General features: G+C 49.4%; 2 protein-coding genes across 6 annotated transcripts; both read right to left on the bottom strand.

The window, feature by feature from the left end:
* Positions 1-1,455: 1,455 nt before the first annotated feature.
* GPD1 (glycerol-3-phosphate dehydrogenase 1) lies at positions 1,456-6,959 on the bottom strand. Its single transcript, XM_012761983.3, has 8 exons — positions 6,829-6,959; positions 6,139-6,316; positions 5,233-5,373; positions 4,502-4,640; positions 4,147-4,259; positions 3,287-3,520; positions 3,017-3,123; positions 1,456-2,030 (listed from the first exon to the last, which is right to left on the bottom strand). Exons 1-8 carry the CDS (start codon positions 6,933-6,935, stop codon positions 1,934-1,936), a joined length of 1,116 nt encoding a protein of 371 aa, XP_012617437.1. The 5' UTR covers positions 6,936-6,959; the 3' UTR covers positions 1,456-1,933.
* A 3,007-nt stretch (positions 6,960-9,966) lies between these two features.
* SMARCD1 (SWI/SNF related BAF chromatin remodeling complex subunit D1) lies at positions 9,967-22,632 on the bottom strand. Of its 5 annotated transcripts, XR_001153312.2 has the most exons (15): positions 22,088-22,630; positions 21,262-21,449; positions 20,938-20,980; positions 20,724-20,846; positions 20,120-20,242; positions 18,942-19,058; positions 17,573-17,674; positions 17,151-17,312; positions 16,960-17,057; positions 15,683-15,818; positions 13,011-13,133; positions 11,796-11,897; positions 11,502-11,675; positions 11,043-11,121; positions 9,967-10,563 (listed from the first exon to the last, which is right to left on the bottom strand). XR_001153312.2 is itself a non-coding variant. In XM_012761963.3 (13 exons), the coding sequence occupies exons 1-13, from the start codon at positions 22,262-22,264 to the stop codon at positions 11,622-11,624; spliced, it is 1,548 nt and encodes a 515-aa protein (XP_012617417.1). In that variant the 5' UTR covers positions 22,265-22,630; the 3' UTR covers positions 9,967-11,621. The 5 variants fall into 5 exon arrangements, 2 of the variants coding, with proteins under 2 accessions (XP_012617417.1, XP_012617422.1); XR_001153311.2 differs by having other exon boundaries at positions 11,043-11,675; XR_001153310.2 differs by having other exon boundaries at positions 9,967-11,121.
* Between the last annotated feature and the right edge of the window lie 1,619 nt (positions 22,633-24,251).

Raw genomic sequence — 24,251 nt, 5'->3', positions numbered from 1 at the left:
CTCCCCGCCTAGCAGCCGGTATGATGAAGCTCCGGGAAAGCTGGGTGCCAGCTTGAGGGAGGAGCGTGAGGGGTGCTGGCGGGATACGGGACAGAGAGGACTGAGTGGGCACCTCTGCCGAGGGCCAGGAGTGGCTGGGATTATCAAGAAGGGATCTTTTTTCATTTTTACTACGGTAAGAGTGAAAACATACATGCAGTGATACACACAACAGCACACGCACTGCCACACTCACTAAAGCTCCCTTCCCCAACTCTCTGTTTCTGGAAAAACCATGCTTTATTGGGTAGATAAGTAGGCCTGACAGGAAGGCGTCAGATTCACAGTTAACTGTCGAGTGAACAGAATTAGGCAAAAGAGTTTGAAGCTGCCTCTCTGCCCCTACCTTAACCTCCTGGGGAGGCAGCTCTGGATTCACTTAGTGCCTCCACCTGGACCTCTCACTTTTGCTGCCTGATTGGAGCAGCTCTGCCCTTCGCTTATAAGACAGTGAATTCTCAAGGGCTAGGGCCTCCCTGGCTTGTTGGGGAGTAAGGGAGGGTTAACATAATGCTGGCTAGAGCCACAGTATGCCAAGTACTGCCACACAGGAAGGTGAGACCCCTGCTGGACCTGGACACAGGAGCCTCTCAGGCCCTCGGGGATATTTATAGCTGAGGGCTTAGGCTGCTGACCCATGACATTCCCCTGCCACCACCCCATTCTGGAGCAAGGCCAGTGCAAAGCACACTCACCCTCCCCCCTGCTGTTCTTCCCTCACCCCAGAGAGTAGGCTGGTTTTTATTTTCTTCCTTCTCCTTGAGTTTCTTCACTTCTGAGGTGCTGACGTGGTCAGTACCTCGTGAGAAGGCCCTCACTGAACAAAGTAGAGCTGGCTTTGGAATATCAGGACCCACCAACATGGGAACCTGCTCACCCTTCCCCACCTCTGCTCAGCCTTTGGACTACTTGGGCCCCCTGGCCTCCAGATGCCAGGTGCTGGTTAGCTTCGCTGGCTGGTCTGGGGCAGCTGAGGAAAAGGTACAGGATTTGGGAGGAGGAAATGGGGTAAGAGTCAGGGATGTCCTCTGGGGAGACAGCAGCAGGAGGGGCCCAGCTGTCACCTCCCCCAGCTAGAGCTACTGAGAAGAGAGGCAGGGCAAATGCAAAGGTCATAGGGAGCCCAGTGATCTGAGCCTACTGTGAAAAGGAATAGCTCTGTCAGCAGATTAAGTTCCTGCTCCCCAAAGAGGGTGCTGGCGGGGAGTGTGAGGGAAGGCTAGGAAAGGTCACACAGGGTGGGAGGAGCTGGCAAGGAACTAGGAACCAGGAAGTCCCCAGGGAGAATGGCAAGCCACAGGGCTAGAGATGCCAGCATGGCAGCAACTCTGGCGCCTGGGCAGCCTGCGGGAGGGGCAAAGGGGATGACCAGAGGTTTCTGAGGACGCAGATGTTGCTAGGAGAAGCTAGAAGGGGTTTGTTTGAGATCTTTGTATTTTATTAACAAACATTGAGATCCATTAAAGCTGTGTGGAGCCTGGCAGAAGTCAGTTAAGGGGTCTCTGGATCCTGTGTCAGCTCAAAAGCCCAGACCCCTCCCTGGCAGCCCCTGCCCTGATGTCCTCTTTCCCCACCCTCCCCCATACACACACAATTGAAGCAGGCAGCACTGAGGCTTGATTCTGCCCTTCCAGAGGACAGGGAGAAAGCCCCACATCTGGAGAGGGACGTGGCAACTCCATTTCTGGCAGGATGTGGTGGCAGGAGACTGCAGGCTGCTTGGCAGTTCAGGATCTCCAGGTGCGTAGCTGGCCCACTGCCTCCTGCCCTCCAGTGAGAAGCTGAGAAGATTCTGCTCTACAGGGAGTCCCAGAGATCCCTGTGACTAGGTGCCCCAAGCTTCTGCCAGTCTCCATTGGAGTAAAGAAGCTGCTGGCCTGGGCCCTGGCCCCACTCACAAATGTTCTGGATGATTCTGCAGGCAGCGGATGAATTCACCCACTGGCTGGCCCTCATAGCACACCCTGTACACAGCCATGAACAAAGGGAACCTAGAGCGGAGAGAGAAAGGCTCAGGTTAGGCTTCCATTCCTGGTCCACCCTCTACCCCCGCCCCCAACTCCCTATTCACTGCCTAACACTCCACTCCCCTACCCTCCCACCCTGGAGCTCAGGCAGACTCTGGCTCTCAGTTTCCACCTGCCAAGAATCTAAACTCCCTAGCCTTGGGTTTTGGAGTCAGGTTGCTAAATTACCCTGCTTCCTAACATGTTGAACTTACCTGCATGTTTCCCTGGCTTGAATTTTTGTTCCAATTGGGCAACCCACTTAACCTATCTGAGCTTCAGTGTCATCAACCATAAAATGGGGCCAATATAACAAAGTTGTGAAGACATGATTGTGTATGTGAAGATATGATTATGTATTATGTGAAAGTGCTCAATAAATAGCAGTTTCCTTCTTCCTATCTTTTTGCCCAGCTGTCCCCTTTACCAGGAGACTTTACCCTGACCAGCCATGAGCTGATCTTCTGAACCTGTTTCATACACTCTTCTGGGATTCTTTCCCAGACCAACAGAGGTCTGCTCTGATCAGCCCTGTCACCCCTGCTGTCTTGGTGCTCCCTGAAAAGGAGCATCTTGAAGCGCAGCCCATCCTTCTCCTCACACCTCAGCACCCAGGACAGGATTCAGGGGACAGAAAGGTTGGCCTTGGGGGAGAGACTCAGACTAGGGGTGATGCACAGAGAGGTGGGACAGTCAGATGAGCTGCCTCAGAGCTCCAACCCCCAGAGCAGAGGACTAGGAGGAAAGGATGCAGAGGGGTGCAAGTAATGTAGTGTAAAGAGCACTAGACTGGAAGGAATTCAAAGACCATGAACTAGCCATGGGACAATGGGCATACCAGACTCTCTCCAAGCTCTAGTCTCTTTGTCTGAAACATAAGGTCACACTCCTCTCTCTGTCCACTTCAGATTATGGAGGGTTCAGGAAAATGACAAACAGGGAGAGCACTTCTGACTGTGGCCAACACTTACTTTTCTACCAGGCCCTTGTGCTGGAGGATGCTGTGTAGCTCCCGGGCTGTCTGGGGCCCCTGCAGCTTCTGCCCATTTAGCATCTCTTTCTCCAGCTGCTCAATGGACTGTGCAGAAAACAGGGCACATGAGGGAAGTAGGAGAGGAGGGATGTCAGTACATCTGGGGTTCAGAAATCTTAATGTTTGTACTCAAGAGATGCCTCTCATTGAGAGTCTCTACCTTGACACCCACCCTCTGTTCTCCCTTCTCCCTTCTCCCAGAGCCTACCTTTCCTGTACGGGCAAAGGCCTCGGCCACCTTGCGGTTCCGCCCTCCGTAACAGGTAGTGATGAGGTCAGCAACGCCGCAGCTCTCCAAGAATGTGGCAGAGGACACAGGGCCACTGCAGAAGAGCTTGGCAAAGGCGATCATCTCCATGAGTCCCAGCCGGATCACCGCTGCCTTGGTGTTGTCACCAAAGCCCAGCCCATCACAGAAGCCAGCTCCTACAGCCACTACATTCTTGGGGGAGTAGAGGTCATAGGTGAGAAAGGGCCCTCCTCCTGCAGGCCCCATGTGGAGCCCTCAGCACCTGCCTCATGCTCCTTACATCAGCCATGACACACCCACTGCATAAGTGAAGTCTAACGTATGTGCTCCTAAAGAATTTCCACCTCTGAGTTTTCCCACTTGATGTACCCACTCTCTTAAACCCTGCCCCATACTCTCTCCTTGAGGACATTTTCTGAAAGCACTCTTCCTCTAGCTGTCCTTCCATCTATGACCATTCTGTAGCCCTCATGTCCATAGCTGTTCAGAATCCATAGTTCTGACTATCAGTCTGTCTGGGTGTCCTGGCTGTCTTGCCTCTCCTATTAGCCTGAGCATCTCCTCTTCCCCCTAGACCACCTCCTGGAGACAGGGAAAGGGGGAAAGAAAGAGGGGGTTCAGTGTCTGATGATGAATAATCAGCAGGCCTGAATGACCCTAGCTTTGCTTCTGCAGTTCCTGTGTGTATGGGACTAAGTGGGGAAGAGGAGCAACTGCTCAAGAGTGAGAGCCTGGAGTACCAACAACCCTGTAGAACTAAGCCGGCTCTCCTTTAGGACCTTCTCCCTACCCCATAGCTGCCTCTGTGCCCCTCTCACCTTTAAGGCCCCACAGATCTCGACTGTGTCCACCTCTTGCACGACTGTGATACGGAAATTGGGTGTCTGCATCAGCTCTTTCAAAAGTTGTCCCTGGGCCGGGTCCTTGCAGCCTAAAGTGGGGAAGGGGCAAGGCTTTGAGGGGGGGCTCTTGAACTGTTCTTTTCACATCTGCCCTAAGCAGGACCTGCAGCCCCTTCCTGGGGATGTCCCAACCTCCCTCACCTCTGATGCTTGGGTCTTCTTCCTTTTCCCTGCCTTATAGGAAGGAGACAGCTAAGTGGGGTTGGAGGAGAGTATGGGGAAGGGATGCAACTAGAGCTTCCTGCATATGTGGGTGGCGGGGGGCTCTCACCAATGGTTGTTTCACAGAACTTCTCATCAGCCACCTCGCTGGCAATGTTGGCCCCCATCAGCACGCTCATGGGGATGCCAAGGCGTTCCCCAATCACTTCGGAGATAAGCTTCAGCCCATTGGGGCCCTCGTCTACCCCCTGGGCACAGGATGGAGCTCAGGCCAGGTGCCCTGATAGCCAACTGAGGGCTTCCCACCCAGAAATCCTGCCCCTTCCAAATCCACTGTTCATCATTATCCCTCCCAGAGGTGCTGCCCCATCCAACCCAGCTAAAGTTTTTTGTGAGGAGGGTGGACAACATGTGAAAAATTCTCCTGCCACATACCTTTGGCCTACCTCTCCAAGGCGATGTATCCCCTCCATGTCTCTAGACAACTCTTTCCTGACTGCCTCAAACAGGAAGTAGTCCATGTAGTGATGTCACTGCTCCAAACCAGCTCCCCTTTCACACTCCTCAAACCAGCCCACTTCTCATATCCTCCAGGCATCCCTTTACACATCCCAAACTCGCTGAAGACACTGGCCTTCAGACCAATCTCTCACCTACTTCCCAGCCTTCCAGTGGCCTCAGCCTCTGACTGCTTTCTTTAGCCTCTCCAGAGCCAATTCCTCTTGTCTCTCTGGGCAACTCTTGGCCTACATCTGCCATTTTATGTTCTCCTTGGTTCACCTTCCCTGAGCCCCATAACAGTTGCACCATCTCCCACCCACATCAACGTGTCCCTGGCACCTTAATAAGAGATATGCCAATGGTGTTTTTCTTCAGGTGGCCCTTGAGCTGGTCACAGATCTTGCCAATGAACTGATGGGGCACCACAAAGATCAGGATGTCAGCATCCATTGCAGCCTGGACCACATCTGGGACAGCCACCTGTGGGGGTGACCAGGTGCTCATGGGCCTGGTAGATCTCTCCTAGCCCCTGTGGAACCCCATACAGGAAATCTGGGAGCCAAACAGCGAGGCTGGTGGGGGAGAAGGAAGGGTGGTTTGGGACAGAATCTAGAAGGACTGAACTTGGAGGAACAAGACACTCTATTCCCTCCCCCAGCCATCACTAGCCCTCGTTCCAGCATTTCTACCCCTTGGCTGTGGGACAGTGAGGGAAGTCAAAAGTAGCCTGGCCTTGGCAGGAGGAAGAGGCTAAATAAGATTTCCTCACCCTGCTCCCTAGGGGCCCCAGCTGGGAAGGGAGAGCCCCAGTCTTTCTGTTCTCCCCTACTCCCCCTTTCCAGGTAGGGAGAGAACCACATAGATGTGACCAAAGACCGTAAGTCCAAGGAGCAGCCTCCACATCTGTTAATAACCCAGTGAATGAGTAACAGGATTAGCGCCTGCGGCAGGCACTACCTGGACCCCAAGTCTGGGAGCCTAGTCTTTGGCTGCCAAGGAGACTGGCTTCCTTTCCAATCCCTTCCCCACCCACCTGCCTGGGAGCCTGTAAGGGGGGAGGTATGCTCCAGTTCTCCTCAGTCCTAGAAAGCACCCACAGCAGCCCTCCTGAGATGCTTCCCAAGTCCAGGTCCCACCTGAAGCTGCCCCTCTCGGCAGAAGGCGCCTCTTGAATAAGATCCATGCTCCTGGCTCTCCCTCCCTCTACTTTCCTCTCTCCTTTCCTTGCAAGGTATTGGGGCTCACCACATTTGGGGGCAGCTTGTGCCCTGGCAGGTATTTGACATTCTCATGCTGAGTGTTGATGATCTCCGTCAGCTTTCTGCCTCCGACATCTTCCTCAAACACCCACATGGTCACCCGTGGGTCAAAGCATGCCAGCTGGGCTGCATTGCCACCCACAATCTTGGCGATGGCAGAGCCCCTAACAAGAGGGGGATCACAGGAAAGTGGAGGAGTGAGGGAGGGAACAGTGGTAGGGGTTGGGGCAGTGCCCCATCTCAGGATCTCACAGCAGCCCACCAGAGTATTTACTCGCATTGTCCGTGCCACCCCCACTCCCATGACAAGTGTGTCCCCAACGACCAGGCAGTAGAAAGGAGACTCAGTCCACCCCACCCTTTGCTGACAGAGAAGGGGGCCAGCCTTCTGATCTCCCCACCCCAAACCCAAACAGCTTTTCAAACAGAGCATGCCCTGGAGACTCCCTTCCTAAGGTGAACAGGTGCGGCTGCCCAGGCAGGCAGGGGCCAGGAGCGGTCTGAGCACTGCCTGTCCTGTGCCTGTAGGCACAGACGATAGCAGCAGGGGCCAAACAGGAACCTGAGGGCATTTCCTACCCACTCTCTGCCTCCTGTCCACCAAGCCTCCCTCCCTAGCCCCTCTGTACTTAGGGGGACCCACGCTGCCCCCACATCCCTTAACAGAGCCGCTTACCAGTTGCCGGAGCCTACAATGCAGACTTTCTTGCCAGCCATGGTTCTGCTTCTCTGCCCAAGCAGGCTCCGTGCCACACTCCCCAGCTCTTCTGCCGGTGGGAGCATTTAACTCTGCCACACGTGGGTGCAGCCAAGCCCCGCCCTCCAGGGGTGGGTGGAGGCTGGCGCCCAGGGAGATAAGAGAGTCTGGCAGGGCCAGGGAAAGGGGAGAAAAGGGTAGAGACAGGTGGGGAACAGGAACGGGGCAGAGACCAGGCTTGGCTTCTGGGTTTGCCAGCTGACAGTGCTGCCAAGCTGCTTCCATTGGCCCCAACCCAGTTCCCCACCCCCCGCCTAGCCATGGTCTCCTTTTGAAGTCTGCCAAGAAAATAGCCCATATAAGGAGCAAGTGACTGGTCCCCTTCACTCCCTTCTGTCCCCCAGCACTGAAATAAATTGTATTTAGACTTAGCAACTAGGGGAATGCTTTTTCAGAGGTGGGAATTCTCCGCCCTTCATTCCCTGGCCACATACCCTTGCAGACCCCCAAATACTGTCTAGTTTTGTCTTTTAGCAGGCCCACACTAGCTCCACTGTAGGGCTGGGGGTGGCGATGTGGGTCCACTTTTAAAGACCACATAAGAGGTAAGGGCCTGCTCTGGGGACAACCCAGCCCAAGGATAAGACCACAGGAGACTCAGGTCATCTTGGTCACCCACAGTGGTCATCTCAGGGACTCACCGATGGGCCTCTCCTAGACAATCCCCACCAGAAAGTTTTCTAGGGATAGTGGGAAAGGTTAAAGTTAGGGGACTCAGGATTGTGGCCCGTAGTTCTCCTTTTATAGACTCTGGGTTAAAGAAGACAAGAGAAAATATGAGACAGGGCAAAGTGTACACTGTCCTTGAGAGGCTTTGAGCTTCCTTCAGTTCTTTCTCTCATGGGTTTCCAAGCTACCACACAAAGAACTTCCTCAAGTTAATGGCTAGTTTGCAGAGGCCAGAGAGGGGGAGGTAGAAGCTGGGGCAGCTGTGTCCTCTGGCCCTTTATGGTCTCAGATACCTTACTGGGCAGTACTATGGTGTGATTCTGGGGGGAGGGGGAGAATGGAAGGAACATATTCAGCAATTCAGGGCTCTGTCGCCCACAGCCATCTGTTTGACTAATAGAGGGAGCTCTGGTTTCCAGGCTGATCTGGAGAATGAAGCAAGAGACTTCTAACATCATGCACCTTGGCCTAGAGGGCAGATACCACTGTATGCTCACGTGCTGACCTCCTGGCTTGGCAGCCTGCTTAATAAATGTGTGTCACCATCCTCTTGGCCCGCTACTGGCCCACAACTGGTAATAAGCACTGGGCTACAGGGGAGTCTGTGTGCAACTGATGGGTGAGGGTAAGTGGGCAGGAGGTCAAGACTCCTGTCCACTTACCACTTATTCCAGGAGAAATGGTTTTCCAAGTTCCAGGGGCTGCCCAAGAAAAGCCCACCATATTCTCCTTCCGTGGCCGGGGAGTTCCCATAAGGGAAACATAGATGAATTCAGTAGTTGGCTGTTCTCCTTAGAACAAAGTTATACCTAACATGGACAGCCTCCCACACAGTCCGCTCCTTTATTGCACTGGCACTGACAAAGTCACCAGTGCCAGGCTGCCAGCTGGGATCACTGATTATGGGTGGTGAAGAGAAAGGATGCTTTCTGTCCCTGGCACATATTATGAGAACCCCAAAGAATGGATGTTTATGCATAAAATAACTTCCTTGTTTTTGCCTAAATGCTTCCCTCTCTCATTTTACCCCTAGTCATTTTAGGTAGCTTGTAGACAAAGAATTTGCTCATCTATAGGGATATAGAGGGTGCAGAGATTCAGAATTGGCTCATCATAGGAGGTTATCTGTATCACTAGAACTCTTTTCCCAAGAGCTAACTGTAGATTATTTGCTTGAAATTAATAATGGTTCATCAGCCATTCGTTACACATGTAATTAGCCTGGGCAAAAACAGATGCCATTTCAATGTCCTTGACATCAATTTTCTCCACTTCAAGTTATCACCCCAACACAGTGTTCTGCTTTCCACTCTCAAGTCTGATAAAACCTCCAAGTTCCAGACTGGAAACAGTGGTTGTATTTTTGGTGGGTTTGATTCATATATCAAACAGGCAATAGTGGAGTGTCCCCCTCCATGGAGGCAACGGATTGTTTCTAAACCACAACTTTGGAATGTGGTTGCACTCATCTTATATTCTAAACCCCCTTCTTGGATAATGGCACAAAGGAGAAAAGTAATGAGGCACCAGGTGGGGAGCAGACAGAACTGCAGCAGAATGTCATGCACTTGCTAACAAGAGTAATCACTCCTGAGCAGTCTTCCAAACTCTGCCAATGAGGGGCTGGTTGTCTGGTATGCTATGGTAACATAGCACTCCCAGCCCGGTCTTAAGAACCTGAACTCTTACTCAGAGTCACAAAAGTGGAACCTCGAAGAGTGGCAGACACAAAAATGTCTTTAGTCATCCAGGCCCTGGCCCATATCTAGACAGAAGGTCTGGGAGAGAAATGAAAGTCCTTGTTACACATAATGGATCAAAGGCACCCAAGGACAAGTCACTCCAGCCAACTATTTCCCTGGGGGAGCTCAGAAGAAAAAGTCAGTGCCACTGACCTCTGGGGGATCTGGGGGCAGGATTCTAAAATTCAGTGAAGCCCAATAATCCCAGCCAGCAAACTAGCCTGCTTGGTCCACTGAGGCTGAGAGAGCAACCCCTAAGGTAAGACCCTGAGGTCCACAAGGTAGAAATCTTGTTTTCCACTTTGTCCTCAGTGCCTAGCACAACTGGTATGTAGCAGGTGCTCAATAAGGATTTGTCAAGTAAAATGAACAAACACTACAAGTGTGACTAAAGGTATCGAACACGTGTCCTCAAACCATGGCCCGCGGGCCACATGCAGGTGTTTTTGCCCATTTGTTTTTTACTTCACAATAAGATATGTGCAGTGTGTATAGGAATTTGTTCACAGTTTTTTTAAACTATAATCTGGCCCTCCAACGGTCTGAGGGACAGTGAACTGGCCCCGTTTAAAAAGTTTCAGGGCCCCTGGAAAGAGGAAGAGCTCACGGAAGCACGCTCTCCCACAGGAGGTAGGGGGACCCATCCTTCAGAAGAATCTTTTATTAAAACTGGGTGACATCGATAAGGGGACAGTACAAAAAAAATTTTGGCCCATGAAAAAAACATAATAATTCAGTTAATAAAAACAGTTATCTTCAACAGGGACACTGTAGGAGTGCTGAGCTTCCTTCTCATGGTTCCAGCCAGGAGCCGGGCCAGGGCTCAGCTGCCCCAAGGTTGTCCAGTGTCACTGTGGGGAGAACCTTTCAAGGGAGGATAATGGCAGGAAATGGAGGATGGGGGACAATTCTGCTGTCCCCAGTGCAGAACAGGCAGTTTAGGTAAGGGATGTGCTCGCAGGAGCCTGAGGAGGGGTGGGGAAGCAGGGGCTTTGTCAGTTCTGTGGGTCTAGAGCCCAAGCTGAACGGAATCCCCCTCTGTGCCCAGCTGTCTCCCACCCTGCTGTGTAGAGTCTGCGAGCCTGGGATATGCTAACTTGGGGGTGATACGACCTGGAAGAAGAATCTGAGGCTCTCCTGGAAAGATGCAAAACCATCTCAGTTCCAAGGGGCCAAGATCACAAGGTCCTGCTGCTACCTGAGGGGTCTGAAGCTTTGAGGGCAGGGGCTGGGGAGTCACATCCTGTGAGGCAGGGAGAGGGAAGAGTCACAAACCCAACTCAGCGCTATTCTCCAGCCCTAGGCGCTTTCACTCCTCAGTGCCCTAGAAGTCACCAGCGGGTGTCAACTGGGCAGGCAAGGGACAGGAAGACAGGGAGGGCCCAGGGCTTTTACCCGTTTGATTTTAGGCCTGTTTCTCTATTAAGGGATGGGGTAAGGGGGGCAGGGTGGAGTGAATGAGTCACATCTCCAAGCAACAGCAGGAAGGAACAGTCTCCGCTGGCAATGACAGTACCCCAGATTAGGTCCCTGGGGACCTGAAAGGGAAAGGCAAGACTCCCCCACCCAAATGCCCTGGGTTAGGGTAGATATAAGGGAATGCTAAAAGGGCAGCTACAGGAGTGTGCTGAGGGGGAGCAACAGTTAAAGAACAAATTCCAATACTGATGTGGACCCCTTACTAAGGAGATAGCAGGCCAATCCAGAGGGCTGGGGACTGACCTGGGGCTCAGTGGAGCCCAAAAGCCAGGGTTCCTTTAGTGCTAGAGGGCAACAATTGAAGGGAGAGTTTGCTCCAAACCTGTGGAGGGAAGGAAGGAAATTGGATTCTGTTATCAGGAGAGCCAAGATCAACTAGCTTATAGAGTGCCCCCAGGCCTGAGTCTTGGAGAAGGGGCTAAAGCTCTCAACTCCTGGGTCTCTGAAGGGCAGGATCAGTGTAGCTGGTCCCCTTGAAGACCACCTGGCCTTAGGCTCAATCCATTCTGAGCACTGATTACCACTACAGGTTCTCTCTCTAACACTATCTAGAGGTCCTATGTAGACCAGGGGAGGGTAGAGGCACATGGGAACTCTGTGGGGCAAAGGGAAGCTGGGGGTGGGGTGGGATGGGGTGAGAGAAGAGGGTAATAACTGTCTTGTAAGACAGAAATGTGAGACCCTCTTCATTCTGGTGTTGACCTTGAACCAACAGCATCCCCTGGAACGCCCCAAGCGAGACCAAGGCAGGTGCTATGAGGCCGGCAGCACTGGGCCCAAATAAAGAATCGGTGCAGCCAGATCAGGGCTGAGGGAGAGGCCCTATGTATTTCGGATTCCCAGGGCTTGCTCTAATTCTTGTCGTCTCTGCTGCACCTAGGGAAAAAATAGTGGAGGGAGTGCAAGATGAGACAAACCAGAAGTTGTTATCCAACACCCACATCCCCGCCAGGGGTGCAGACCCCTTGCCTTTTCCTGTGCACCCCAGGTACCTACCTTGGAGTAGAAGTATCGGCACACAGCCTCCTGAGCCCAAGGCTGGAAGTAGAACTCAGCTCGGCGCTCTTCCTCCGGGTTACCCACCACATCGGTCATTGTCTGAGGAAAATGGGGGTGGGGGGAGGAGGAGGAAAATGGAGAATAGACTTGTTTCCTTCCTTCACACTTGTTATTGGCTGAATTGTATCCTCCAAAAAAATGTGGAAACCCTAACCCCCCATGTGAATGTGACCTTGTTTGGAAATACAGTCTCTGCAGATGATCAAGTTGAGATTAGGGTAGGCCCCAATCCAATATGATTGATATCCTTACAAAAAGGGGAAATTTGGACAAATACGTACAAAAGAAAGACAATGTGAAGACAAACATAGAATGCCACCTATAAGCCAAGGAACGCCTGAGGCTACCAGAAGCTAGGGAAGCCACGTGGAATAGATTCTCCCTCACAACTCTTGGAAGGAACCAACCTTGCTGACACCTTGATTTTGGATTTCCAGCCTCCACCACTGGGAGATAAGCTTTTGTTTAAGCTATCCAGTTTGTGGTAGTTTGCCACAGCAGCCCTAGCAAACTAATACAACACCCAAGTCACCCTCTGCTATCAATAGTCATTGCCTTGTTCAGGGATCTTTCCTGGCACCCCTTTTCCCTTGCTCGTCCGCTCAGCCTGTGCAATTATAATTATAGTCACCACAGGGTGGGCGAGAACTGAGGGCACATTTCACATTCTGTGCCCACTTCTATCTTCTTGCCTGAGCTTATGGTGTAACTCTTTCTGGGAAATATCTTCAAATCCCAAATTTCCCATGAAACCTTACCCAGCAATGCTAGCCTCATCCATTATCCCTTCTCCTTTGGATTATCTTATTGGTACTGGTAAGTACTGGTGATGCCTTACATGGTCTTCTACTTTTTATTGTATTAGCCTAGTTTCTCCAAATATTCTGCATGCTGCTTTTGAAAGCAGAAGTTAGGTTTTCTACTCTGTAATCCCAACAATATGGAACACAGTGATAGCACTGGGTAAGTTAAACAACACTTGATGGTTCTGCCTCCATTTCCCTACTTAATTGTAAAATGGACCCTGAAACATGCTAAAGAAAAACCTGGTCCCTCACTTCCCCCTCTGGCTCTTTCATTAGCTGCTACAGAAATAAAGCAGAGGGTAACTCACTGACCTAAGTCACTTTGGACCTTTCCTAGGTTCTTTACCTTGAGGTCCCGGCACTGGGACTGAAGCCAGTCATTGATGAAACCCTGAGGGTCTCTGGCAAAGCTCAGCATAAATTCCCGCTGGGTCTTCAGCTGGTTGATAGTTTCTATTGTCTCATGGATCTGAAAGGAAGAAGGAAGCTCATACCATATTCAAACTAAGGAAATGCAAAGTTAAATGGCAGACAGTGCCTGACATCTCCATGTGCCACTCCCAACCTAGGAAGAATGCAGCCCACAGCCAGCACTACCAGGCTCCGGCCCTCAGCATTCTTTCAGCACGTAATCTGCACTTGTTCCTGTCTCTCCGTTTACTCCATGTGAGGAAAGTTTTCCTTTTGATCTACTCACTACCCACTATGGGCAAAGCTACATGGTAAATACTTAATCCAGGCCAGGCATGGTGGCTCACGCCTGTAATTCTAGCACTCTGGGAGGCCTAGGTAGGTGGATCTCTCTCTTTGAGCTCAGGAATTCGAGACCAGCCTGAGCAAGAGCAAGACCCCATCTCTACTAAAAATAGAAAATAAATTAATTGGCCAACTAAAAATATATAGAAAAAATTAGCCAGGCATGGTGCCACATGCCTCTGGTCCCAGCTACTCCGGAGGCTGAGACAGGATTGCTTGAGCCCAGGAGTTTGAGGTTGCTGTGAGCCAGGCTGACGCCATGGCACTCTAGCCCAAGCAACAGAGTAAGACTCTGTCTCAAAAAAAAAAAAAAAAAAAAAAAATTAAAAAAAAAAACAACTTAATTCATAGCACAAACGGGTCCAAAAGCACTCTCAGGTAGAAAAGGAGCAGTATAGAGAGCTGTCTCATAACCTCCAGTCTCTACATTTTGTTCTTAGCTCCCTTCTCATTCTACATGTTCTTCCTGTCAATTTCATCAACTTGTATGTCTTCCTTTACCACACTGACGGGGTGATGAGTTCCCAGTCTATAGGCCAGAGTGTCCATTTTCTTTTTTCTTTCTTTTTTTTTCAGACAGGGTCTCACTCTGTTGCCCAGACTATATTACAGTAGCCTCATCATAGCTGACTGCATACTTGAATTCCTGGGCTTGAGTGATCCTCCAGCCTCAGCATGCTGAGTAGCTGGGACTACAGGCATGCACCACAACACCTGGCTAATCTATTTTTTGTAGACACGGGGTCTCACCCTTGCTCAGGCTGCTCTCGAACTCCTGGCCTCAAGCAATCCTCCCACCTCGGCCTCCCAAATTGCTAGGTCCAGGGGTGAGCCACCACACCGAGCCCAGAGTTTATTTTCTAAACTCCAACCAATCCAACTGCTTTCTTGACATCTTAAGGCACTTTAGACTCAGTATCTCTAAAACTAAATTCACTACCCTTTACCCAATCTTCTTCCTTTACCCTGATCTTCTTCCTGTTCCCAATTTTAGTGAATACCACTATTATCCACTCAAGCTAGAAACCTGGGAGTCATGATAATGCCTCCTTCTCCATCACCCCCATCCAAACAGTGGCCAAACTCCTTCAATTCCACTTTGATACCTTGCAAATCTGTCTACTTATTTCCATCCTCAGTGTCAGTACCTTAGGTTCAGGGCCTTGATATTTCTCATATGGATTACTGCACCAGCCTCTTAACTGGGCTTCAAGCCTCCAGATCTGCCCCCATCCAGATCGGCCCCTCTAACACACCAGTCTCCACCTTCCTGCCAGTAATCATTCTAAATACAAACAGCATCAGTCCCTCCACTGGTGATGATGAGGTACCCACCTTCCTATGCAGCCTCCTCTCCCAGAACATCCCATCCCTGGTCCCCTGTGCTGTATCTAGCACACTGGACAGCTTGTGCTTCTTGAACATACCATGCTTGCACTCTCCTCTTTGGACCTTTACATACCCTGTTCACTCCATTGGAATGTCATCTGCCTCCCATGCCCCCAGCACCGATTTCCTTTCTCCCCTTTTATTAACTCCCACTTTGTCCTTCAAGGTTTAGTTGAGGCATCAATTCTTCCAGGAAAGCCTTTTCTCCTTTGTGTTCCCAGAATATTTTTGGCTTTATTTGCAGGGACCATGTCTAATAATGATGATAGCAATAACAGTAGCAGGAGTTATCATTTATTTTTGGGGTTTTTTTTTCTGAGACAGGGTCTGTGTGGGCTGGAGTTCAATGGTACAATCATAGCTCACTACAACCTCAAACTCTTGGACTCAAGGGATCCTCCTGCCTCAGCCTCCTCAGTAGTTGGGATTATAGGTGTGTGCCACATCTAGCTAATCTTTTTATTTTTTCTAGAGACAGGGTCTTGCTATGTTGCTCAAGGTGGTTTTTAATTCCTGTCTTCAAGCAATCTTCCTGCCTCAGCCTCCCAAAGTGCTAGGATTATAGGTGTGAGCCACTGTACCCAGCCATCATTTGTTTTTTTTATGTGCCAGACACAGTCTCATGTCTTTGCATACACTGTCTCATTTAATCCTCATAGTAACCTTAGTAAAATCAGTACTATTTCACAAACCAGAAACTAAAGCTCAACACTACTAAAAAGTACAGCCAGAAATCAGATCTCATGAGTCTGGCTCCACCAAGCATGTACTGGATGTCACTATATTTTGAATGAATACTGAGAATCAAAAGGAGGCCTAGAAGCTGTGATGGGGGCTGGTGGCACCCAAACCACCCAGGGCAGTGACTCCTACCTTGTTGTCCAGAGTAGCAATCTCCTGTTGGCTGGCAGTGGACAGAAGGAAAGAATTCATCTGGGTCTTCAAAGTATCGTCCACTTCCACATCAATGTCATAACAAGCTGTCTTTTTCTGATCATTTGGGTCAACACTGGGGAAGAAATCAAGAGGACCTGGTAAACAGCCTGTCCCCTTAGGCTAAATACACAGGGTCAAAAGAGGGGCCAGGGATGAAGGGAAAGGGGCTGACTGAAAAAGCACCCAAGAACTTTTGGGTGTGTCAGAAATGTTCTGTACCTTTACTGAAGTACTAACTACATGGTTTATACATCTGCCAAGAGTCTTTATACTTTTTCAGTGGGTACAACTTATTATATACAAATTATACCTCAATAAAGTTGATATCTTAAAAAAAGTAAGTTCCTTCCTCCCCAGAGGAAACTAATGCTACAGTATCTTCTATGTCTTTTTCCCTTTTAAACTAAAATTGATCCTCAAAGTAAAGTCAAATAAAACACACACAAAAAAAATAAAATGGCCTAATTTTAAGCATAGGAATACAGGTCAGACTGGCTTCTACTGACCTAAGTTATAGGTTGTAGGAGTTACTATTGCATGAGTGATGGTTCAGGGTCTAAAGAAAGGAAAGTCATTACTGAAATTAGTATAAAGGAGAGAAGGCAAAGAGACTACATCCAACTACAAAGACATGCTGCTTTGAGTAAGAAGTATTTTTCTTCATGCCCTATCTGCCTAGATATGCCTTGCTTTCCATCTTCTGAACAACAAAGTGAATAGAAGTAATGGATCTAGAGTCCCAGACCAGAATGCCCTACCATCAGTGATGCAGTGATGAGCTGGTAAATGTTTGACAACTGATCCTCTAAAGGAGTGGAGGGGTTGGGGGATGGTTCTGACTTTTAGCATATGCTGATCTTTGTGATTTAAATATTCCCAACATGGCTGATTTCCATCTACCAACATTCCATCACTTTTCAGGGAGTTGGGAAAAGATGTGCAATAACACATCACTATATAGTATTTCTACCATACAAACACCACAGACATAAATAACCTCCAGGGCACAAATACTAGTAAAATGTAATAAAATAATTAAGAAATAAATTTTAGATATATATATTACCCTCACTTTTAATATATTTAAGTTGATATAGTTTAATTTTAAATGACGGCTGTGTTTAACAACCGGCTTGCAAATTCCTGAAAATTTGACAAATAGCTCATGTAAGCTGGTACAAGTCAGCTCCAGCACACCACACACATAGGCTTACCTGATGACATGATTAATGATAATAGGTTCTGGTGGCATAAGCAAGGCATGGAGTCGTTGGGGGATCTCTGAAAACTTCATACGTTGAGACTCAAAGATCTATGGGAACAAGAGAAGAAAAAACTAGAAGTTGGCATTTTGAATATAATAGCACTGCAGTGGTTCTAGCAAAAGAATGAGTCCTTTAGTTACCTGCTGGAGGTATTTGTCACAGATGACAAACTCCCGCTCATGAGGGTCCTGGAGCTTATGTGTCTTAATATATTGCCACAATGCTTGGATGATCACTGGACGAGTCTGGGTGTGGATGCCCAAGAGCCGAGCCAGTCGAGGGTCTAATTTAAACTGGGGAGGCTGCAGAGAACCAAAGGGTATAAAGGATGAAGCCAGTTAGCTGGGTCTATGTTCAGCACTACATTCAAGCTATTCAACAAACATCAACATAGTGCTTTCTCTGGGACAGGAAAATACTAGGAGAAACTAAGGGACGGTTAAGACTCTATCTCCATACTACCGTGGCAAATTATTCACAGCTACACACAAACCTTTAAAAGTCAGACTGCTGATGGTCTGTGGCTGTGAAAGCTGGACCCCTGCACACCACCACAGCATACCTGGTAATCCAGCATCAGTAGAACAGTACACCGTACATTCACGTCTCCTGGCCGCTTCACCTGGAAGCCATCAGTCTCCTGGGTAGTGGCGGTCCTGTGCCACTACAGAGAGGAAGATATCAGGGGGTGCTCTCCCAGAGGAAGAGCTAGGGTGGGAGGGAAGAGCTTCTGTAATGACTGAATATTCAACTTTGATTACTGAAGCTATTGGAGAAGAGCAATAGCATGAAGCATTTTAAAAAACTACAGATGGCTTTGGGATTGTCCATGTATAAATAGATTAACCTTTTAATTTTGACTGTTTGGGGTCACATTTAAATTAGCCTGAATTTTCAGTGATAATTTTATCCACAAAAGGGATAATACACATGTCAACTATAACATAATGTAGCTCTCATTTACTGAGTACTATGCATGAGCGTATTCTAAAACATTACCTGGATTATCTCATTTAATTCCCAGACATCCATACAAGACAGGCATGATTATACCTATTTTACAGATGAGAAAACTAATGCTTAGCAGAATAAAGTTAACTTGCCTAGGTCAGAGCCAATAAGCAATGGAGCTGCAATTTGAGCTCTGCTGTGTCTGATTCTACAGTCCACATTCTTAGCCACTATACTCTACTGCTATAAAATTAAGTTAGATATATTTATAAATTTCTATTGATTCTATGACTTACTTCCCTTATTAGATGGTAAAGACCTTCCCATGTCTCTTAGTGGTTGAGGTTAAGGGGCTGCAGCTACACTGGCAAAGAAAGGAGTAAGTTAAGTTCACTTGGAGCGCTGGACTGTCATTCTGGTTTTGACTGTATCCCAAAGAATACTGTTGCTAAACATGGTATTCAAAACATTGCACATTCAAACTTAGCAATAAAGGAATTTGGAGATTTGGAATGTGAATCTAAATGAAACAGAGACCAAGAGGAAGTGCCATATCTATAAAGGTAACCCTGGCAAGTACTAAGTGCCCTGTTAGTCAACCCTTTAACTAAAGGAACTGCTATCAGGAAAAAGTATGAATGGCATGTGGATAACTACATCTCACCATTATTAACAAGCAAGATGCAGAGATGGCCTGGCATGTACAAGAGGCCGCCATTAGAATTTCCCTTGAATGTGGGGACACAGCAACCAGGATAGTAACATTAAAAAGGTGGGACAAGTTAGACTGCAAAAGCTCTTGAATCCAAACTAAACATAACTAGTGCCACCTGGAGTTCAACATGCAAACTGCAATAGTGGTACTGTATACCAAGGGTAACCCTTTCCCTTAAGCCTCCCCTTTCCCTAGACATTAAAGTTTGGCTCCCAAGTCCACCATCCTCCAACAGAGTCAAAGCCTAGAAGGCAGAACTACTCACTTCTACCAGATGGTTGTCTGGCCCATATAGGTCTTTGTCCAGTTCAATCACCAAGGACTTAAAAAAGGAAGAAAACTTCCTCTTTTGTTTGGTGGCATCATATTTGGACAAGGCTGACTAGAGGAGAGAGACGAAAAGTCATGTTAGAAAAGGCCAGAAGAAATTTCCCAACACAAAGTCCTATAAAAAATGAACCCTCAAGAGCAATGGGAAAAGACTAAAAAATATCTTCTGAATATCTCTTAGGAGATGGCATAGTAGGCATCTGTGGATATTAAACCAGTCATGGTAGCAACAGAACCCTGAGGAAGCAGCCTATAACAAATACAGGGTCACTGACTTACCCACCTCATTTGCCCAAGGGAAATGAGGCAAGTTAAGCCAAATCGTTGCACATAATAAAGCAAGTTTGAACAGAGAAAAGTCTGACTTTAGAGGGGAAATGAATCACAGGCAACAAGCAGCCAGAACAAAAACAGCTTTATTTGGACAGAATGACACCACCAGCAGATGGACTGGACCTATATAGAGAAGAAGGAGGCTTTGACACTGAGCTCTGGTTCTCCTGCAAAATTGCATTCAAATAAGCTTGCCGTGAGCAACTAAAAATAGAAAGCCAGAAAATGTAAGGGAACGAGAGAAAGGTGAGCTTCCCCAAGGAGCTGCTGGGGGGGAGAGGAGTTTGGGGGCTACCACCCATCAGCAGATGCTCCCCATAAAGCAACAAAGAGCCTGTCAGAGAAGTCTATCCTACTTAAACCGTGGAGTGTCTCCAATGAACGCTGAAAAGATGGAGGTGCCACAGTGGGAATTAAGGACCTCAAGGACTCAGAGAGGAAACATGGCCTCAAATGCTAAGTACAAACTGACTTGATTTAATAAAAAAAACTGAACTAAATGATTTGCAGATACTGCTAAATCTAGTAACTAGGAGGAAGGTAAACAACAAATCAGATCCCAGGACAATAAGGTTCTTGATATGACACCAGTGAGGGCCAAAGCTGTGAGAGCCAAACACAAAGGACCATTGTCTTTCAATGCAGTGAACAGAGTATCCCTCTCCCTCCTGCTCCCAATAGGAGCTGTGAGCACCAGTCAGGCTTCCTGCTGACCAGACAACACTGCTTATCCCAGAAGCTCCCACCCTAAACACCAACCATGGTGGACCTTGAACTCACATCTTCCAGGAGCCGTCCTTCTACCCGAAGCTCCCAGGAAGCCACCGTCCCTTCCCCATCCTCGGCATCTGACTTAGCCGGATTGAAAGTGTTAGAAATGAAAATTCGCAGCTTCCGTTTTTGCTGAGGAAGGCAGAAACAGTATTGATGGTGGGGCTTCAATGGTTTGATGTTGAAGACAATGGTCTCCCCAAACCCCAAAATTACTCCTAACAGACTGGTCTACTGTCTACCCAGTCCCTCGGGTGAGTGGATAAAGATTCCATTTAGAAGAGGAGTACAGGCTACTGGCCTTAGTACAAGTGTGTACACTGGGATGCCAGGTGGACAAAGTCATGCAAGGTGCCAGATTCCCAAGGTAGCAGAGCAGTTACAGAAAATACATGGACAGTATATTTCTGGTGCAAGAGACATCAAAAGCTCCTCCCCCTTTGCCATTCTGTTCTTATGCTTCTAATGTAATTCTCAGTTTGTAGGCGGAAGGGAGAGATGCAATTTAAATGCCAAACAGAGCTGTGTTGCGCCTTTGATTTCTCATCCTAAGCCTGCTGAAGGTTCCTGAGTCCTCTCCTTTGGCTCTCTGCCTAGTGCTTTTCTGTGTTACCTTGATAGGACGTTTCAAGGCCTCCTGGATATCTAGCCGTTTCCTCATGATAGTCTGGTCCAGTTTCCTTTCAAAAGCCAAGAGATCCATATAGGCCTGGGATTCTGGTACCAGTTCACGAATCTTAGGAACAGAAAAATATAATCGGGATCTAGAGATGATCACCTCTATTCTGAAACTCACCACATCTTCAAGACCTATAGCCTGGACTCACCCTTTGAGGTAGAATTTTGTCAGCCATCTTCTTTTTCTTTGCACTGTTTGGAATAAATACTATTATCAGGTTGGGATAGAACTAATCAGAACATGAAAATAAGCTGTGAGCACCTCTATTTATACTAAAGCGAAGGGACCGTAAATCTTCCCTCAAATCAAAGAAACCTCCCCCGCCCCAACACCACCACAAGACACTCTCAAAGATGAGTCTTGCAGCACCATCTGCTGACACAGCACCACCACTTCTTGATTCAGATACACCCACCACCTGCTGCCTCCTCCCTTCCTCCTTCCCTCCCTCTGCCCCAAGGGGTCACCTTACTTGTGGTTTCGATTTTGGACCGCCTGCTGCTGGACCTGCTGGATCTGCTGAGGCGCAGGTCTCTTGCGGGATTGGTCCATCCCTGACTGGGCCAGGCCAGGTCGGACTGAAGGGTTCCCCCCATAGCCAGGGGGTCCCATGGAAGGTCCCTGAGGTGTCATTCGGCTGCCTGGCAGCATACCTGGTCTCTACAGAGAGGAGAGGACCCAGAGATGTCATGGTTTCCCCTGCTAACCCTACCAAGAAAGGGAAAGTGGGGGATGTCGGGAGTTTTGAATGAAACAAGGAGAGGGGGGTGGAGGACAATGACAGGAGAGCCCTCTGCCTCCTTGAAATATAGGTAACTGGAGCTTTCTTCTGCTCCGGTAGTGATCCCATAGAAAAATAGGGTCTAAAAACTAAGAGACAGAGCATACTCAAATTATCCCCAATCTATCTTCGAAATGACCTATCAGACATTCCTAGTCTCACATTTACTCTGCTAGCTACTATCTCCTTAGAAGCTGACCTCAATTTACCAGCTACACCTTCTGTGTTCCTCCGAGCATTGGAACTGCTCCAGCTCCTTTGCACTGCAGCCCTCATACGCCCATCCCTAGCCCCGCTTCACCCACCCTGGTTCTCTACTGACTCTCCACGGAAACAATGCCTCTAAGAGCAGGTGGGGAGGCAGTTAGCATTCCTCCGCACAGCCTCCCCCGCCCCCACCCAGGGCACAAACCCCTCCCAGGGGAGTCCCTCCTACTTCTCCCCCCACTCCTGACACTCCCAGGCCCCCGCTCGGCCCCGCCCCTGGCCCGCGCGCCCCTCCTCCTGCCCCACTCACCGGATAGGCCGCTCCGGGCATAGGGGAGCGGTACAGCCCTTGACCGGGCGCCGGGCCCATTCGCACGGGAGGCCCCGGAGTCCCGCCCGGGCCCAGTGCAGCCGCCGCGCCCGCCCCACCAGAGGCTCCGGCGCCGGCGCTCGGAGCCACAGACTGGAAACCAGCCCGGGCCGCCATCTTCCCGGAGCCGCCGCTGCAGCTGCACAAAGAACCGGAACCGGAACTCCCCCCGCCCCCCAAGCGCCCCCCAAGCGCCTGCCTGTTCGCCGGGCCAGCCGGCCGGCGCGGGAGGCTCAGGGCATCGAGACTGTGGGCTAGAGGGGGGCGACTAGCGGAAAAGCGTACTGGCCACTCCCTCCCGCCTTCACGGTCCGGGAGGGAAAACCATAGAGAAGAGCTGTAGGATAGAGAGGCCTCGTGAGCGGGCGCCCCCAGGCCGACGGGAGGAAGACAAGGACCTGGAAAGAGGGACCACAGCCCCAGTCAGGGTCCCATCCCTTACTCCAGCCCTCGGATGAAGAGGTCGTTGGAGTAACGGCTTCATCTTGGTGCAGTGCATTTAACTTTCTAAAGCGCTTTGATTGCTCTTCGTTTCATTCTCTTACTGCTATAACCATGGGGGCTGAAGAGAGGAACGTACTGTTTATTCCATTCCACAAATGGGAAAGCTGAACTCAAGGAAATGACTTGTCAAAGGTCAACCAGCAAGTTAGCAGTAAAGTCAAAACCAAGAATCCAGATCTCCTGGCTCATAGCCCGGGACTCATTCCACAGATAAAATGTTTAGATAACGGCTGTACGCGGTGGCTCACGCCTGTAATCCTAGCACTCTGAGAGGCCGAGGCCGGCGGATTGCTCAGTCAGGAGTTCGAAACCACCCTGAGTGAGACCCGTCTCTACTAAAAATAGAAAAAAATTAATTGATCAACTAAAAATATATATACAAAAAATTAGCCGGGCATGGTGGCGCATGGCTGTAGTCCCAGCTACACGGGAGGCTGAGGCAGTAGGATCACTGGAGCCCAGGAGATTGAGGTTTCTGTGAGCGAGGCTGAGGCTGACGCCACAGCACTCACTCTAGCCTGGGCAACAAAGTGAGACTTTGTCTCAAAAAAAAAAAAATGTTTCGATAACTACCACATGTGGGAACTTTGACCCAACTCTGTCTTTGAAGTTTAACCCAAACCACTTCCAGATTTTAAGTTCCAGTTTATCTTAACTTTGGTCTTGCCCACTCTCCAAAGAAGAGAGTGTTGGGACTTAAGTTTGAGGTCTAGGTTGCCTTTGACCCCTCCCTCTTTCCCTGCCTAATGGTTTAAACCATTTTTGGTATGATGGCCAACTTGTCCCATCCCAGGAGGACCAGGCTTTCCCTGCTCAAACCTTTCTCCTTACTCCTCCCCTGATTGGCCACAAGACAAGCTCAGCTTTAGACCCTTAGTGGGAATACCTAAATACTTTTCAAATAAGAGAAGAACAACACTGAAGAGGAGATGGTTGAAACCCAGTTTATTAGACCAGAGGCATGCGTCACCCAGAGCCCTGCCTGCTGTTCCCCTATCCAGTGCACGCTTCTTGGCCTTGTTCCTGCTTCCTTCTGGGGAGGTATGACCTCTAAGGAACTCCTAGAAACCAAGAGTTTCCAAAGATCCTATAGCCTTACTCTCCAGCTCCAGACAAATGCACAGGTGACCTGCCCACAGGTCCTGTTCTGGGATTGGAGACCAAAAGACATCTGGGCAGAGAAGGCCTGGGAAGGGGTTGGGGCTCTGGCCTGGGAGGAGTGAGTGCCTGGTGGAGGGGGTAGGGCAGTCCCTCCACTTCACTAGTCTCTCATAAAGGTAGGGAGGGACAGAATAGTAGAGCTTTCCAACTCCTCCTATAGGCCTGTATCTTTCCTCCCACCAAACCCTACCTCACCAGAAAATATAAGTGGTGGGCTTGGATATCCCGTGAGGAAGGGGGGCTGGGCACCCAAAAGGAAGGAAAGGCCACTGACTGAGGACCTCAGCTTCTGCCTGCCAGCAACCTGCTGCCCTGGCTTCAGGAGTCACCAATCTCCAGCTCCCTTCTGTTTCTGACACTCTTGGCTTATTGTCCAGAACAGATCTCCATCCCCTAGGTAGGGGCTATCTATGTAACAACCCCTTCCCTGGGGAGGCCA

The sequence above is a fragment of the Microcebus murinus genome, chromosome 10 (genome assembly GCF_040939455.1).
Source record: "Microcebus murinus isolate Inina chromosome 10, M.murinus_Inina_mat1.0, whole genome shotgun sequence".
NCBI classification, from domain to species: Eukaryota; Metazoa; Chordata; class Mammalia; order Primates; family Cheirogaleidae; genus Microcebus; species Microcebus murinus.
This window is presented reverse-complemented; position numbering and strand designations above follow the sequence as displayed.